The 18,367-nt window shown below is 40.4% G+C and overlaps 1 protein-coding gene across 1 annotated transcript in view; it reads right to left on the reverse strand.

Moving 5' to 3' along the window:
* Positions 1 to 18,367, reverse strand: part of LOC121737907 (disintegrin and metalloproteinase domain-containing protein 19) — an 89,752-nt gene that overhangs the window by 12,738 nt on the left and 58,647 nt on the right. The window contains exons 2-6 of the mRNA XM_042129641.1: positions 12,905 to 12,999; positions 9,821 to 9,973; positions 6,873 to 7,005; positions 1,236 to 1,396; positions 739 to 912 (exon numbers count right to left, since the gene is read on the reverse strand). Of these exons, the coding sequence (XP_041985575.1) occupies positions 739 to 912; positions 1,236 to 1,396; positions 6,873 to 7,005; positions 9,821 to 9,973; positions 12,905 to 12,999 (716 nt within the window). The remainder of the gene's footprint in view (positions 1 to 738; positions 913 to 1,235; positions 1,397 to 6,872; positions 7,006 to 9,820; positions 9,974 to 12,904; positions 13,000 to 18,367) is intronic.

Here is an 18,367-nt window from a genome sequence, read left to right on the forward strand (position 1 = left end):
AAGAAGGCGAAGACGATAATGCAGACGGATTCTGACGCCAACGAGCAACACGACAAAGTTAATAATTATGTCACAACTTAGTCAATGATATTAGCGACGTCTTGCACGTCTTTTTGAAATATCGAGAGTTGACGAAGATGAGAACGATGATAGAGAAGTAATGTCTTACTGTGAAGGCAATAAAGATGGAAATGAAGTTAATAATGATGATGATGATAATGACATAACCTACGGAGTTATTAATATTAGCGACGTATTTTGCCTATCTATGTGCGGTAGGTATCCATACCATATTAGCGAGGTATTTGATAAAGAAGATAATGCATACAATCTTAGGCTTACTAATCAACACGATTATATAACAAGTTAATGCAGTCGAGCCTAAAGTGAACAATCGAGATGATGAAGTTAACAACAATGATAATGTAACTTACAGAGTTAATAATATTAACGACGTCCTTTAGGTATTGAAGTATCCATATATTACTAGCGAGGCATTTGATAAAGATGATAATACCGACGATCCTAAGGTCAACGATCGAAGTGATGAAATTGATAAGTAATTATGATGATGATAAAACTTACAGTGTTAATAATATTTGCGACGTCGTTCAGCTGTCGATGCATCATGTCCGTGCCATACCAGTACCACCTTTGTCCGATAAAGATAAAAATACCGACGACCCTAAAGTTAACTGTCGAGATCATAAAGTTAATAATAATGATAATGCAACTTACGGAGTTAATAATATTAGCGACGTCCTTCAGCTGTCGATGCACTGTCTCTATGCTCTCGCCGTTAGCTATATACTCGCGATGGTCAGCGACAAGCACGAGCTCGACGTAGCGCGACAGCTTGTTGGCGTTGAATGGACCTCTAACCATGGTGTCCTCGGAGGTGTCGCGCTTGTACTGTGGGAGAGAGACGGTGAGATATGAGGGGTTGGTGTAAGAGCAGGATAGAGTAATATTTTAAGAGTTGGAGATGTGAGTAGTGGAGGAAAGAGAGGGATAGATAAGTTTACGGTGAAGGTCTTTGCAAGAGTAGCGAATTAGCTCACGGTTTAAGACAAAGGTTACACGGTCAGTCTGCCATCAGTTCAGTCCATCAGTGTCATCCACACAGACGGAAGATTGATCGTGTAACCGTGTGATTGACGGACTGATCATTCTTTTATTATGAACTTTTCGACCATCATTCTGGCGTCAGTTTAAGTCTATCCTATCCTACGCACCCGACTTATCCTACTCTTCTCTCTGTCCGTCTTCTCCAAATGCTGCCTCATCAGCTCAGGATCATAGTTGGTATTGTTCGTCACACCACCCACGTACCCACAGCGGTACTCGGCGCCGAGATCGGAATGAGAGTAGACGTAATGTTCCGAGTCTAGGCTGCCTGAAATTAAACAGAACAAGAGTGTAAAAAATATCTGGTGTATAAAATACTAGCTGTTGCCCGCGACTTCGTCCGCGTGGACTTCAGTCTATAGCGCGCGGTGTCAATAAAATTGGTGTCAAAAGCTTTTTAAAACCCTGGTACCCCTTAAATCAAAATACCCAAAACAGCCGTGTAGTGTGCACATAATATGATTTTTTTTAATTAAACTTTTTTATACCTTTTAAAGCTTATTTAGCTTTACACAACTTAGCTGCATAATGCATTACACAACTTTAGCTTTGCCCAATAGCCAATACCCATAGGCCATTAAACTATTTAGTATTTATTATTGGTAGACTGTTGTTTCTGATTTCTATGTTGGTACGTGAGTTATTTAATAACAGGTATAACAATCGAAAGAATCGAAATCTTAACTCAATATGGTACCACCTCTTATAGAAATACATATGAGCAAGCGATAGCGCGATCTAGGCGACTCTTGGCGCCATCTGTTCCAGTTTTTGGAACTAACTTAATTTGAACAAATTTACGCATAAACACCCCCTTACAACCCCTTTTTCCAGTACGAAGTAGCCTATGTCCTTTCTCAGACTTTAGACTAACTGTGTACAAAATTTCATTACAATCGGTTCAGTAGTTTTGGCGCTGTTGTTTTTGAATTTGATATCTAATCTAAGTTGGTAGGTGAGTTCTTAGTTAATAACGTGTACATAACAATCGAAAGAATCAAAAAGTCTAGTTTTACATGGTACCACCTCTTATAGAAATACGCATGAGCAAGCAATAGCGCGATCTAGGGGACTCTTGGCGACATCTATTTTGAGTTTTTGGAACTAACTTAATTTGACCAAATTTACGCATTTTCACCCCCTTAGAACCCCCTTTTCCAGTTAAAAAGTAGCTTATGTCCTTTCTCAGGCTTTAGACTATCTGTGTACAAAATTTCATTACAATCGGTTCAGTAGTTTTGGCGTGAAAGCGAGACAGACAGACAGACAGACAGAGATACTTTCGCATTTATAATATTAGTATAGAACGTGTATAACAATCGAAAGAATCGAAAAAGCTAGCTTAACATGGTATCACTTCTTATAGAAATACGCATGAGCAAGCAATAGCGCGATCTAGGGGACTCTTGGTGCCATCTATTTTGAGTTTTTGGAACTAACTTAATTTGACCAAATTTACGCATTTTCACCCCCTTTCAACCCCCTTTTCCAGTAAAAAAGTAGCCTATGTCCTTTCTCAGGCTTTAGGCTATCTGTGTACAAAATTTCATTACAATCGGTTCAGTAGTTTTGGCGTGAAAGCGAGACAGACAGACAGACAGAGATACTTTCGCATTTATAATATTAGTATAGATAAAATTATAAAATGTTGCCTGCAACATCCCTAGGATAAGAATATACATTGCTGAAATGTTTCCTGGTAGAGTGCAGCACCAGCATAGGTAACAAACAACAACTTTAGACGTGGGAGAGCCATGCTTCGGCACGAATGGGCCGGCTCGACCGGAGAAATACCACGTTCTCACAGAAAACCGGCGTGAAACAGCGCTTGCGCTGTTTCACGCCGAGTGAGTGAGTTTACCGGAGGCCCAATCCCCTACACTATTCCCTTCCCTACCCTCCCCTATTCCCTTCCCTTCCCATCCCTACCCTCTCCTATTACCCTATTCCCTCTTAAAAGGCCGGCTACGCACCTGCAGCTCTTCTGATGCTGCGAGTGTCCATGGGCGACGGAAGTTGCTTTCCATCAGGTGACCCGTTTGCTCGTTTGCCCCCTTATTTCACAAAAAAAAAACATCACCAGGATAAGAATATACATTGCTGAAATGTTTTCTTGTAGAGTGCAGAACCAGCATAGGTAACAAACAACTATGAATCAATTGCTTCATTATGATGATACATACAAAATTTAATCAAAACCGGTTCAGCGTTTCAAGCGTGAATATATTTTTTTTATGAAATAAGGGGGCAAACGAGCAAAGGGTCACCTGATGGAAGGCAACTTCCGTCGCCCATGGACATTGGACACACGCAACATCAGAAGAGCTGCAGGTGCGTTGCCGGCATTTTAAGAGGGAATAGGGGAGGGTAAGGAAGGGAATAGAGAAGGGTAGGGAAGGTAATAGGGTAGGGGATTGGGTCTCCGGTAAACTCACTCACTCGGCGAAACGCAGCGCAAGCGCTGTTTCACGCCGGTTTTCTGTGAGCCCGTGGTATTTCTCCGGTCGAGCCGGCAAAGTCGTGCCGAAGCATGGCTCTACCACGTAACAAAGACAAACAGACAAACACACCTTCACATTTATCAGTGATTTCCTTACGTATCAGTCAATCAGCAATGCTTATTCGACTTTAGGCGTAACCGTACCACAGAATATAAACTACTCAAAACAAAATAGGGCCCACTTGATTTTTATCATCGGCAAAGAAAACAATCAAAAAAATATATTATTTATGGGTAGATATAGTGAGGGTAAAGTGTTATTAATTGCGTAAACCAATAAAATAATGATAATAACTTTAATTTTCTTAAAAATACACATTAACATGAAAAATTAAATTTTTTACATAAAAACTGATTTTTTCAATTTTTATTTTTGGTAATTTGACGAATAGGGCGGGTTACATAAGGGTGTCCTAGTATCGAGTGGGTCCTCCTCTATTACGAACGCACTCTCTGAGCCTGTTTGGGACACTCTCAATTAAGTGGGTGACATTTTCCTGGGGTATTTGCTCCCAGCACATTTTTAAAGCGTTTATGAGCTCCTGTTCACTATTCACTTCAGTATAATTTGCTTTTAGGCTTCTTTTCATCTGGTCCCATAAATGCTCGATCGGATTGAGGTCGGGGCTCATTGCCGGCCACGGTAAAACTGAGATATTCGCTTCAGATAGAGCCGTCTGGGTTAGGCGAGCCGTATGCGCACGAGCATTATCCTACATGAGAATAAAATTATTGCCCACACCTTGTGCATAGGGGACGATATGAGGTCGGACCACACGCTCGACGTAGCTGGCAGCAGTTACGGTACCCTCGTTTAGAATTACCAGCTCCGTTTTACCCATTAAGCTGATACCGCCCCACACCATAACACTGGGCCCCCCAAACCGATCAGTCTCGCGGATGCAAGGGTTGGTAAAGCGTTCACCTTCTCTTCTCCACACTCGTATGCGTCTGTCATCACTTGAAAACTTAACTTTTGTCTCATCTGTGAAGAGTACAGTCCTCCAATTGTCCATGGTCCAATCCAAACGCTCACGTGCGAACCTAAGACGAGCTGCACGATGAGCCCTCGTGAGTTTAATGCGCACAACACGCACTCTGGATCGTTGTCCGTCATCATGCAGTCTGTTTCGGACCGTTTGGTCACTTACCAGCGTACCAGTGGCTTGCCGGAGTCGATTTTGTAGAGTACGGGCGGTGACGGTGCGCTCTCTACGGGCAGACAATCGAAGGAATCGATCGTCTTGAGTCGTTGTGGATCGTGTTCTACCTGATCCAGGTCTCCTAGCTACACTGCCAGTCTCCTGATAGCGTTCCCACACATTTCTGATAGCTCGTCGTGATACTCTAAGTCGTAATGCTACTGATCTCTGTGACTCTCCCTCTTGCAGCAATACCACAGCTCTTGAAGCACTTTCCATGTTCATATGGTTCCGAATACGTGGCATTATAACGTGCTCTAGTAACTCAATTAAAAAAACAGTAAAACAAAACAAAAAGCGCCTGTAACGATAGTCGGAATACAACTGAATAAGAAATTGGGCATTGGGTGATTTTTACTCAGTTTGTTTTGCCTGACCACTTGAGGGTAAAAATTAGAAAAAGTGTTCTTCTAAAGATCTATAACAACTCATAAACATGTAAGTTTTACGGTGAAACACTTGAACTGGCCCATAAATAAGTCTAAAGCAACATGTTTACACTTTTTGTGAAAAAATCGTGGTGGGCCCTATTTTGTTTTGAGTAGAGTAGTACCAACAGAAGTCCCACTCGTGAAACCCGTTTAAAAAAATAACAACTCTTGCTGCGATACTATAAAGTTCAAATTCCGACCGCGCAGTGCTAGGTGCCTACAATTATATTTGCCTACATGTCCGCTCTCTTTCTATCGCGTAAGAGGTACCCTTTCTGACGAAATCAAGATTGTCACCTTTTAGAAAATAAAATAATCTTCTTTTAATTACTATAGCTACTAATAGCAAACTTTTTTATAGTAATAATCAAATTTTAGTAACCCAACGTATATTTTATAATAGTTTTATATTCAACTAGCTGTTGCCCGCGACTTCGTCCGCGTGGACTTCAGTTTATAGCGCGCGAAGTCAACAAAATTGGTGTCAAAAGCTTTGATAAAAAAACCCTGGTAAGTGGTACCCCTTAAATCAAAACAGCTGTGCATTGTGCATATAATATTTCAATTTTTTTTAATAAAACTTTATATTTTATGCCAAATTGTTAAGCTTATTTAGCCCCCCAATTATACAACTTTACCCATAAACTATATTTTATTATTGATAGGTTTAAGGTTACGTCACTGCATGGATAAATTACTGATGTTTTAAATAACGTAAAATAGAAACAACAATTGAAAAAAAATCGAAAACCAAATGTAAGATAATACCACCTCTTATAGAAAGACTTTTGGGCAAGCGTTAGCGCGATGTAGGGGACGAACTTAATTTGAACAAATTTACGCATTTTCACCCCCTTACAACGCTTTTTTCCAGTAAAAATCTATCTGTATACAAAATTTCATTACAATCGGTTCGGTAGTTTTGGCGTGAAAGCGAGACAGACAGACAGGCAGACAGACAGAGATACTTTCGCATTTATAATATTATATTATATATAGTATAGATTATAGTGTAGATTATAGTGTAGGAGCTGGTCAGGAATTTTTTACAATTTAAACATAGTAACTTGTGAACATTTATGTGTAGTATGCGGTTTGTTTGTAACAAATTGGTTTATTTGCTATGTTTGTGTATTTTTTTATCTTTTTTTTGTATTTTATAGTCTTAAATTACTTTATTGAAATATTTCTTTGACTTTTTTCAATTGTTCATATTTATCAGATTAATAATGATTCTGTCACAGAGGTTAAATCAGTACGTAGATATATGCGACGAAAAAATCTTGCGCGCGCGTCACCGCTCGCTTGTGAGTCCCTTGTGATCTGCCCCTTTAAAGGGGTACTTACAGTTCGATACCTAAAGGCACGAGTGGGACAGGCCTGACCGTACCAAAAAATTTAATAAGGTCAAACAATCAGACGCTTTACGTAAACCAATACAACTGCTATACTACTGGTGCCTTACTCCCGAAACTGATATCGGTTTCGATTTTCGATTTCAACGGTTTTTTGACATTTTTAGACGTATTTTAGATGGCTAAAGCGTCAAAAAACCGTTGAAATCGCAAATCGAAATCGATATCAGTTTCGGGAGTAAGGCACCTGAGTTACCTTGCGTGGGCTCGATGTAGTATACGTCCCTGCCGTCATTGATGACGCCCCTCAGGCCGTCGCAGGTTGAGACCGCCACTGACGAGCCCGCCGCCCCCCGCACAGTGCCGGAATACTGACAGATGTCCAGCTCCTGAAATTCAAAGTTTGCTATAGTTTTGTCTTTGAAATTGTCCTTGGGCTCAGTCTAGTAAAAAGTACCAACCACACTAAACAAGACCAATAATAATATAATATTAATAATATCTATGGACGCTTCACACCACGTCAGTCTGGCCCCGTGCTAAGTACCTGAAGGACTTGTGTTACAGGTACCAGACAACGGAAATATATTTAATACTTTTATACTATACATATATTTAAGATTTTTATTATAATATGATACTCATATATTTTAATACACATCCAAGACCTAGAACTTTTGAAAAACTTTTTGTTCTGTCGGCGGGATTCGAACCTGGGCTGTTGCTAGCTCAAGCCGGGCTTGAGTTACCAACAGCCCACCAACTGAGCCACAGAGGTCGTCGTCCAAGAAGAATCTAATAGATTCATTTACTAATAATTTTATTAAATTTTAAAGGATATTAAAGAAAACTACCGCGTCTTCAAATACTATTTTAAATTCATTTCCGACAGTTCTTATTGTAATTTGTAGCCTGTCCACAGCAGCGCACAGTTTTAGACGTGGGAGAGCCATGCTTCGGCACGAAAGGGCCGGCTCGACCGGAGAAATACCACGTTCTCACATAAAACCGGCGTGAAACAGGGCATGCGCTGTGTTTCGCCGAGTGAGTGAGTTTACCGGAGGCCCAATCCCCTACCCTATTCCCTTCCCTTCCCATCCCTATCCTCCTCTATTACCCTATTCCCTCTTAAAAGGCTGGCAACGCACCTGCAGCTCTTCTGATGCTGCGAGTGTCCATGGGCAACGGAAGTTGCTTTCCATCAGGTGACCCGTTTGCTCGTTTGCCCCCTTATTTCATAAAATAAATAAAAAGTTGATAATCCTTTCCCTGCGTCTTTGGATTTCCATCATCTTAAAGGGAGCCCCTGGTTAAGACTTCACATATTATCAGCTCTTACTAAGAATTATTATTATATGGGGGCAAACGAGCAAACGGGTCACCTGATAGAAAGCAACTACCGTCGCCTATAGGCACTCGCAACATTGGAACAGGTGCGTTGCCGGCCTATGGGACTGAAACTCTATTATAATGAATAATGATATTATGAATTCTCGGATTTAGCTTATCAATTTCCTGGTGCTGCTTTATGCCAATTCATAGTTAATTGTAATTATCATCAATAAATAATGTTATCATTTTCAATGTTATTCTTTTTCCGCACATATACTATACATGATATTTCCTGAATTCATATTTTATGGAAAACACTAGCGGCCAGGTACGTGCTTGTGAAATAAAAATATTTCAATTTGACAGCAAAATCCCCATTAAAAAATGATCCCCTTAATTATATTGTTTTATCTAAATATTATTATTAATTATTAAAGTAAACATATATTTAAGGCCTTTGTGAACATTTCAAGTGCCTACCACGAGGTAGGCACTTGAAATTTCGGATGATAAGAATCATTATTGATTACGAGCAAAAAAGGCCAAAAAAATCACGTTTGTTGTATCGGAGCCCCCCTTAAATATTAATAATATTTTGTTTTTAGTATTTGTTCTTATAGCGGCAACAGATATACACAATCTGTTTTACACAAATTTCAGAACCCTAGCTATAGCGGTTACAGCCTTTTTGAGATACAGGCTGTATCTCAAAAAGGCTGTAACCGCTATAGCTAGACAGACAGACAGACAGACAGACGGACGGACGGACCTCTCAGTGATAGGGTCCCGTTTTTACCCTTTGGGTACGGAACCCTAAAAATGTGATAAATGAAGAACCGTCCGACCGATTTTATACAAACTTCACATAAACCATCTAAATAATCAGAAAAAAGCCTACTACCTAGCCTAGCATTAGGATTGGATACGTGAGCCCGTTTTCGAGTTATAAAATTTGATTAGATGAAGATGATGGAAATATTCTATGCAATTAGCCTATGTCCTTTCCCGTGGTCTGATCTGTACCACAATTGGACTCGGACAGGAGTTTATCTCTTTTATATATTTAAGGAGTAAGTAAGTCAATCAAATCAGTCCAAACAGCTTTTATCCTACCATTTTTTTTCGTCAGTGTCAAGGAACAAATATGTCATCCTAAACCAACATTGTATGTTTATCCTGTCGACCTCTGCTTTATCACCAGATATACAAATCCTGTTTGATCATTTCATTCACATGCTACGGTTTTTGTACTACATTGCAATTTGCATTTATGTGTTATATTAACCTCAAAAAACCCACGAATGACAATAACTCTACTGAATATTATTTAGGTTGTGCTTTTATATTTGACTTACCTCGTTTACTTCGAGATACAGGTGAAGCTAGCCAAAATAGAACTTACCCAAAACACCATCTACCTTTAGTATCCTATAGTTCCTAATCATCAGATCTTCCAGCAGGTACAGGTCAGTACCCTTTCAAAGGAGTAAGTTTTGCTGTGGATCTGTTTAGGTATTGTGCTTTTTAGGCTAAAACCACTCACATCGAAAAGTAAACGAGGTTCCTAATTTCAATCTTCTTAGTTTGCTTTACCTTACTAACTTAGAACATGAATTCTTCCTAAACATGAATTGGAATTCCACCGCTGCCACCACTATTAAAATATCTGTCTACCCTCAACACTAACCTCAATTTTAGGCCGATGTATCACCGTTTTCCCGTTCTTCTGGTATCGCACCACATGGTCCCCAGCCAAAAGGTCCTCCTTCAGCCGCAGGTCCAGCACCAGCACATTTTCAGGTATTTATAGTTCTATGAAATCCCACCGCTGCCACCACTATTACAGAATATCTATCTACCCTCAACACTAACCTCAACTTTAGGCCTATGTATCACCGTCTTCCCGTCCTTCTGGTATCGCAACACGTGGTCTCCCGCTACCAGGTCCTCGTTCAGCCGCAGGTCCAGCACCAGCGGCCTGTCGAGGTCCACGGTGACCGTCACCTCGCGATGGTGGATGCCGTCCTGAAAGATTATAAGTTGAGAATTAACATTTCGCTTCTTTGTATTATAATGAACCGATCAAAAAGTGACAAGAAGTAGTTAACAATCTTTCATGAAATTGATAAAACTAAAATTTCCAGCGACAATGGGGCTGATAATGGCTAAGATTAGGGCTAAAAAACAAACGATCATGTCAGCAACGAAAAGAAAGGATTTTTTTAATGATATAAGGGGGCAAACGAGCAAACGGGTCACCTGATGGAAAGCAACTTCCGTCGCCCATGGACACTCGCAGCATCAGAAGAGCTGCAGGTGCGTTGCCGGCCTTTTAATAGGGAATAGGGTAATATGAGAGGGTAGGGAAGGGAAGGGAAGGGAATAGGGGAGGGCATGGAACGGAATAGGGTAGGGGATTGGGCCTCCGGTAAACTCACTCACTCGGCGAAACGCGCAAGCGCTGTTTCACGCCGGTTTTCTGTGAGGACGTGGTATTTCTCTGGTCGACCCTGCCCATTCGTGCCGAAGCATGGCTATCCCACGTACAAAAATGGATGGAAATCGGTCCACCTGTTTGGATGCTACGATGTATATAGTCGGTCCGTGACGTAGTCACTGTATGACTGACAGACAGACAAAACTTATAACAACCCTCTCTTATGTCGGTGGTTAAAAATAATATCATTTAATCAGTTAATTAGGCTATCACACGTTAAAAAATCACGTCATCACTGATCAATATAAGTTTCTTATGTAAAACGTATGTTATGCGTATTTTACCGTAGGCCGTTGACAACATTAAACTGGTTTTAGAGGTCATTAGTGTCTCCAAAGCAGCAGTTTACACTGATTATCCATACTAATTTTATAAATAACAAGGTTTGTCAGTCTGTTACCTCTTCACGGCCAAACCGCTGAACCGATTTGCTGGGTATGGAGATACTTTGGGTCCCGGGAAAGGTTGTAGCATTCTGGGATGAAAAGTATCCCAGAAAAATGTACGGTTCTCGCGCGATAAACAAATTTTGGCGCAAAACGGAGTTGAAGGCGACATCTAGTATTGTTACAAAAGAAAAGATAACACCGATTTTATTAACCCTACTGGAATCGTACGTTCATTTTAAAACACAACAGTTCTTAAGGCGACGCCTTGATAATTTGGCTGTAGCGATGTCGATTTTTCCCAGCAATGACCAAAGCTAAGAAATTAAAATTCATTGTCATCATGTCTCTGTCTTTGAATTACCCATAGCATAACACGATTGGTCAACTTTTATAACACAGAATAATCAATCAAAAAGACCTCTGTAAAAAAAGGGATTGCTATTTTGCCAACAGAGACGAGTCCAAAAGTACATAAATTAGTTTAAGCATACACTTTAATTTGCCCATAGCTTATATGAAATGTATTTATGGTTTTTAAATTATGCGACAAAAACCATTTTTTGCTGTTCCATTGCTTGTTTTCTATGAGAGGCCGGACATCTAAAACATAATATCCAACACGGTTTTCTACCTTAAGGGGGCGACTAACCCTAAAGTGTCGATTTTATAATTCATTTTTATACTTGAAAATAAGCTCCGAATTGTTTCATTTTCTAAAATTAGATACTACATTATATTTCTGAGAATTCGATCTGAGCAAAAACACGATATCTTAAAATTTTCTCGATAGAAAAAAATCACAAAGATGCATCTAATTTTCACGATTTTTTCATTTATTGCCATAACCGTGCATTGAACTAAGTTAATATTTTAACACATTGTATAAAATTCTATCATGGAGAGATCGACCTACCGGATTTTTAAAATGTTGTATATTTATAGAGTTATTGAGAAAAAACTAATTTGGCGATGAATCCGCGTCGTCCTTTTTCACCTGGCATATGAAAGACGGGCGTGAGTGTGAACTGTGAAGAGAGAAGGACGATGTTTGATTTTTTGGATTAGTCGCCCTCATAACGCGGCGTCACCTTAAAAGCTCTCAAATCTGAACGAAATGAAACCCAATCAGAGTTTTGTACCGAAATAGTGTGAATCGTGAGTCAGTGTGGCAGAAATGTGACCCACTTCCTGGCGGGAGAACTCGTTTCGTATACCTGGAATCTGGATGACTACTAGCATCTTTTATAGCCTACCTGGGGGCTGGGACCCGATTCCTAAACTTCGAAGTTCGCAGGTTAAGGTCCAAAGATATACCCGTACTTTTTAACCCTCGACAAATAATGGGGTGTTATAAGTTTGACGTGTCTGTGTGTGTATCTGTCTGTGGCATTGTAGCATCCAAACGGGTGGACCGATTTTGATCTAGTTTTTTTTGTTTGAAAGCTGACATGGTCGAGTGTGTTCTTAGCTATAGTTCATCACCATCAGCCTGCTCAGTGCTGAAAATTTTGAGTTTGATTTACTAAAAACTTTTGAATCGGGGTTTGTTTTTAAATTTCTTAATGTAACGTCATTTTTAAGAATTTGTGACTCTACTTTGCAGCTTTTGCAATCTTTGTCAGCCTCCAATACCTTGTTTAAGGTAATTCAACTAAACGACGCCCGCAACTCCGTTGCGCCAAAATTCGTATAACGCGCGGGAACCGTAAAATTTTCCGGGATAAGACTGCGTTTCCACCAGAGCTGAGCGGAGCTGTGTTGCGAGGAATGTGTTTTTGAGAACCAATAGCATCGCCGCGCTGAGCGATGTCATGGCAAGCTCACGTCAATGAAGCGATTCTATTGGTTCTCAAAAACACATTCCTCGCAACACAGCTCCGCTCAGCTCTGGTGGAAACGCAGCCTCAAAGTATCCTATGTCCTTTCCCGGGACTCGGGACTCAATGTCTCCATACCAAACTTCACGAAAATCAGCGGATTGGGCGTGAAGACGTAATATACAGATAGACAGACACACTTTCACATTTTAATAGTATTGATATGGAAGTAGTATGGATTGTTTATGCTTACCGTGTGTTTGGTAGATGAGATCTCCCTCTTCGTCCGTCCATGGTGTACGGTCGGTGTCACGACGCGGTGTCTGGTGAACTCTGGCGCCGGGTGTCCTGAAAACAAACATGGCGGACGTGAGTATATCATTTATCTGGGAGTTTTTGGGTGATTCTTATTTCTTACACTCATTTAGGGCGTAAAGGTTCTTGTGGTAGGAGGTATAGGAAGTAAAAATCTATAACAGCATAGTAGCTCAAGCAGACCACACCCTTATTTGAAGCCAAAGCGTAATTTGTGAGTTGTGACTTGTGAGTCGCAGAATTTCGGCTGGCAGAAATTCTGCTGCATTCAGTTTCATACAAAAGTCCTGTTTGATTCACACGAGCGTAATTTTGTGAGTCATGATTTGTATGAAAAGATATTTACGCGACCGAAATTCTGCGACTCACGACTCACAAAATTACGCGCTTCACCCTAATACATTGGGTATAACTGATAACAATACAAAATGATAACATTTTAAGGTGTATGTGTCCCTTATATGTATAGAGTTCACAGTAAAATAAGTAGCGCTGAAAGAGTAACTTTTTTCCACTTTGGTATGGAAAAAATTATGATGCCGCGCTGGGGCGCTTGCCCATACAAATAACAAAAAAAATTTGCTCGTTCAGCAATGCTACTTTCACAGTGAATTCTATGTAAGGGACACATATACACCCTAAATTACTATCACTTAGGGTCTACACAGACGGAACGCATTTCAACTGCAATCCAACTGCAAATTGCAGTTCAAGTGCAGTTTGAATGCAGTTGACAAGACTGCAATACGACTGCAATAGAACTGCAAACCAAATGCGGAGTCGGATTGCAGTTCAGTTGCAGTCGGCGTCCAGTCGTGTGAACTGTTTGGTTTGCAGTTCTATTGCAGTCGTATTGCAGTCTTGTCAACTGCATTCAAACTGTACTTGAACTGCAATTTGCGGTTGGATTGCAGTTGAAATGCGGTCCGTCTGTGTAGACCCTTAGTTTTGTGACACCTTGTAATATAATACTCGGAGTAGGTTTTCAGAAGCTACGCCGGAATTAACACACACGTCTTCGCAGGAATCCCATACGCAGTTTATATTTAAATCATAACTAGCTGTCCTGGCAAACGTTGTTTTGCCATAAAATGATTTTCCCTGTTTTCCTGCTTTTCTCTTGAAGTTTTTTCTGATTTTTTTTCTACAGACCTCACGGAGCCCGAGACCTTTCCAACGAATGCAAAACCGTGGAAATCGGTTCGTGCGTTCTGGAGTTATAGCGTCAGGAAGGAAAACCCGTCTTATTTTTATATAATATTAGATAATTTTAGTTGCAAAGTGCATAATTTTATAACATTATGCTTTCCGTTACAGTATATTCTTGGAAAAGATTGTGAAGGCGGAAAATCCTATGCTATTGTTATGACCGCAGTATTATAAAATGCCTTATATTTTTCAGAAGTCACTGTCCGTTGTTTTCCTACTGTTTGTGAGACTTCCTTATTCCATACTAATATTATAAATGCGAAAGTGTGTCTGTCCGTCTGTTACCTCTTCACGCTCAAACCGCTGAATCGATTTTGCTGAAATTTGGCATGGAGATACTTTGAGTCCCGGGTACTTACATACAGTTAATGAAGATAATACGGGTAAAGAATCATACGGGTACATAGGATTCTTTTTATCCTGGAAAATACCCGGTTCCCGCGCAATAAACGAATTTTGGCGCAACAGAGTTGCGGGCACTAGGCTAGTTAAATATATTATATAAAATTAAGATTTTGTAGCTTTACCTAACTCAGAGACAAAACGTAAAATATACTTTAAAAACGCGACTTCTTCAAAAGGGTTTCGCCACCAAAAGAGCCATGCTTCGGCACGAATGGGCCGGCTCGACCGGAGAAATACCACTCACCGGCTCACAGAAAACCGGCGTGAAACAGCGCTTGCGCTGTGTTTCGCCGAGTGAGTGAGTTTACCGGAGGCCCAATCCCCTACCCTATTCCCTTCCTTACCCTATTCCCTCTTAAAAGGCCGGCAACCTACAGCTCTTCTGATGTTGCGAGTGTCCATGGGCGACAGTTGCTTTCCATCAGGTGACCCGGTTTCATAAAAAAAAAAACATTTCAAAATTGTGATCTAAAAATATCGTTTCCCATACAGCACTCAAATACCACTGTTAGCGCTAACTGAGCCACTTAAAGCGAATTGCCAAAAATAATTCCGTTCGCGTTGGTCTGCTTGTAATATTATTTGTTTGTCGATTCAAAATGGGTCTCGGTGACTAATATTTTTTTGTTTTATATATACACACTTTAATTGCATACTAATATTACAGGTAAACAACAAAACTTAGTGATATTAAATATTAATACTTTAGGACGTGTATCATGTATGGGTTCCTTGTAGAGAGTTCACTGTGAAAGTAGCAGCGCTGAAAGACCAATTTTTTTCACTTTTGTTTGGGGAAACTCGTGAGTCGTGACGCTGAGGCGCTTGTCGCTTGCCCATACAAAAGTTAAAAAAAAATTTGCTCTTTTTTTTTCACTTTTGTATGGGCAAGCGAGCAAACGGGTCACCTGATGGAAAGCAACTTCCGTCGCCCATGGACACTCGCAGCATCAGAAGAGCTGCAGGTGCGTTGCCGGCCTTTTAAGAGGGAATAGGGTAATAGGGGAGGGTAGGGATGGGAAGGGAAGGGAATAGGGTAGGGAATTGGGCCTCCGGTAAACTCACTCACTCGGCGAAACGCCGGTTTTCTGTGAGGACGTGGGGTATTTCTCCAGTCAAGCCGGCCCATTCGTGCCGAAGCATGGCTCTCCCACGTCTGCAGGTGCGTTGCCGTATACCAAGTCAACTTCTGCGTGTAACGTGTTGTATGTGTGAATATAATATTTAAGTATGATTGTATGTATGACGATGTCGTCAGGCGCTGATGACACAAATTAGGTCAGGTCATCGGTCTAGAGTCTAGACGTAGGCACGAGCTAGATGTCTAGTTAGGCGATTAGACGTTAGTATTTACCAATTTAAGTCTATTTGTTGATTGGGAACAGAAATAGATTTGGCACGACTTAATATTATGTAGGTAAGCGAATTAATTATTTATAGAAAGAAACCAAAAAAAAAAACTATTACAAAAGTAAAATTCAATGAAGTTTTTGCTGCAAATGATACAATTGCAAGGTTTTTGGACGTCAGACAAAATCAGAACTAATGTCGCCTTATATTCTATAATAATCTATACTTAATATTATAAAGCTGAAGAGTTTGTCTGATCGCGCTAATCTCAGGAACTAGTGGTCCAATTTCAAAAATTATTTCATTGTTAGATAGACCATTTATCGAGGAAGGCTCTAGGCTATATTTACATCACATTGCGACCAATACGAGCGAAGATACATTGAAAAATGTGGAAAAAAGCGAGGAAATTATTCATCAATGAGAGGCAAAACTATTCCATGCTAACGAATTCGCGGGCACAGCTAGTAAAATAATATTACTCCAATGTTTTCACGCTAGAGGCAGCACTAACATAATAATAATAGCTCCCACACCGGTTTCGGTGACGGTGGCCGGTTTCATTGAAACCAGGCCAGCTACGCAGGAGTAACTTTATAGTGCCCAAGTGTGTGCGCAGTACACAAGAGCACTCTCTATTCCTTTACTCTCATATAACCCAGTGGGACGGAAGACCGACACGACCGGCGAGAGATCAGGCGCAGGACCGACTTTTTACATGCCCATCCGACGCATGGATCATCTTACTTGTCACAGGTGACCAGCCTGCATTGTCGTAACCAAACTTGGAAATAACATGTTTCCAACGCGGGAATCCAACCCACGATCTCCGAGTCAAGAGCCACGCTCTATACCACTAGACCACGGAGGCGCTGCCAGCACCAGCATAGACAGTAAATAAAAGGTTATTTTCGACTTTTGACAACGTTTCTGTCAATATTAAAGCAATAGGTCTGTACTTTCGAAACCGATCGTAAACTATTATTTATTGATTGCATTTGCCTGGGCTACTATTAACTGGACCTAATTAGATCAAGATTCTATAGTTTAGTCTGGCTCAGCTAATAATACTAGGTCTAAAGTTATTAGTGGAGTAGGTTGCCTAATACAGTCATTAATCATGATGACGACATAATGATTGCTATAATTAATATGACTTTTTATACCTGTATTTATAATAATGAAATACCTGTTTTTTTAATGAAATAAGGGGGCGAACGAGCAAACGGGTCACCTGATGGAAAGCAGCTTCCGTCACCCATGGACACTCGCAGCATCAGAATAGCTGCAGGTGCGTTGCCGGCCTTTAAGGAGGGAATAGGGTAATAGGGGAGGGAGGGTAGGGATGGGAAGGGAAGGGAATAGTGGAGGGTAGGGAAGTAAATAGGGTAGAGGATTGGGCCTCCGGTAAACTCACTCACTCGGCGAAACACAGCGCAAGCGCTGTTTCACGTCGGTTTTCTGTGAGAACGTGGTATTTCTCCGGTCGAGCCGGCCCAATCGTGCCGAAGCATGGCTCTCCCACGTAAAATGTGTTATGTTCAAGTAATATAAAGATTTATAATAGATACATTCCATACTAATATTATTAATACGAAAGTGTCTGTCTATCCCCTCTTCACACTAAACGGATATTGCTAAAGTTTTGTATGGACTATAGAGATACTTTTTATACCCAGGTTGTAGGATAGTTCCTATTTCCAAAAAGTACAGTTCCAGCGAAATAAATGATAAATTAATTTCGCAACATGTGGACACAATATGACCTCATTTAAACCAATCTTGCTCTTAAACCATATCACTTAGATTTTCAACTACTGAAGGGCCCAGATCCCTCTCAACTCTATGTTCAAATTATACCAATTTAAAGAGATTAATTCGTATGTTTACATTCTCTTTTTATGCGGCTTCTTGTGCCCATAATGGAGCAAGACGTGTATGATTTGCCATATTATGGGCTCAGTTTGTGCGAGCTATATTATAGATTACTAGCTGACCCGTCAAACGTTGTTTTGCCTTATAAATTATTTCTAGTATCAATATAAAAAGTAGATAAAAACCTATTCTCAGGCCTAACGAAAGTACATACAAAATTTCATTGAAATCTGTTGAGCCGTTTTTGAGGAGTTCGCGCACAAACTCTGTGACACGAGAATTTTTTACATTACCTCTAGATTCCTCTATGGTAGTATGGCCTAATCAGACCCCCCCCCCCCCACCCCCCTGTACCTACTGACACAATTCCACACTTCCTCTTTCATACCCACCGCGGGGTCACTGAACCTTATCTCATCCTGCTACACTGCTCATTAGTTCACTACAATATTATAAAAAACAACGTCATTTCATTGTTCTTTGTTCGAAAAGTAATCTCGTAAATTTTTCTGGAATGGAGATTATTTGGAATGAACTGTAATCAGTTGTATTTCCGGACCAA

Source organism: Aricia agestis, chromosome 21 (assembly GCF_905147365.1).
Source record: "Aricia agestis chromosome 21, ilAriAges1.1, whole genome shotgun sequence".
NCBI classification, from domain to species: domain Eukaryota; kingdom Metazoa; phylum Arthropoda; class Insecta; order Lepidoptera; family Lycaenidae; genus Aricia; species Aricia agestis.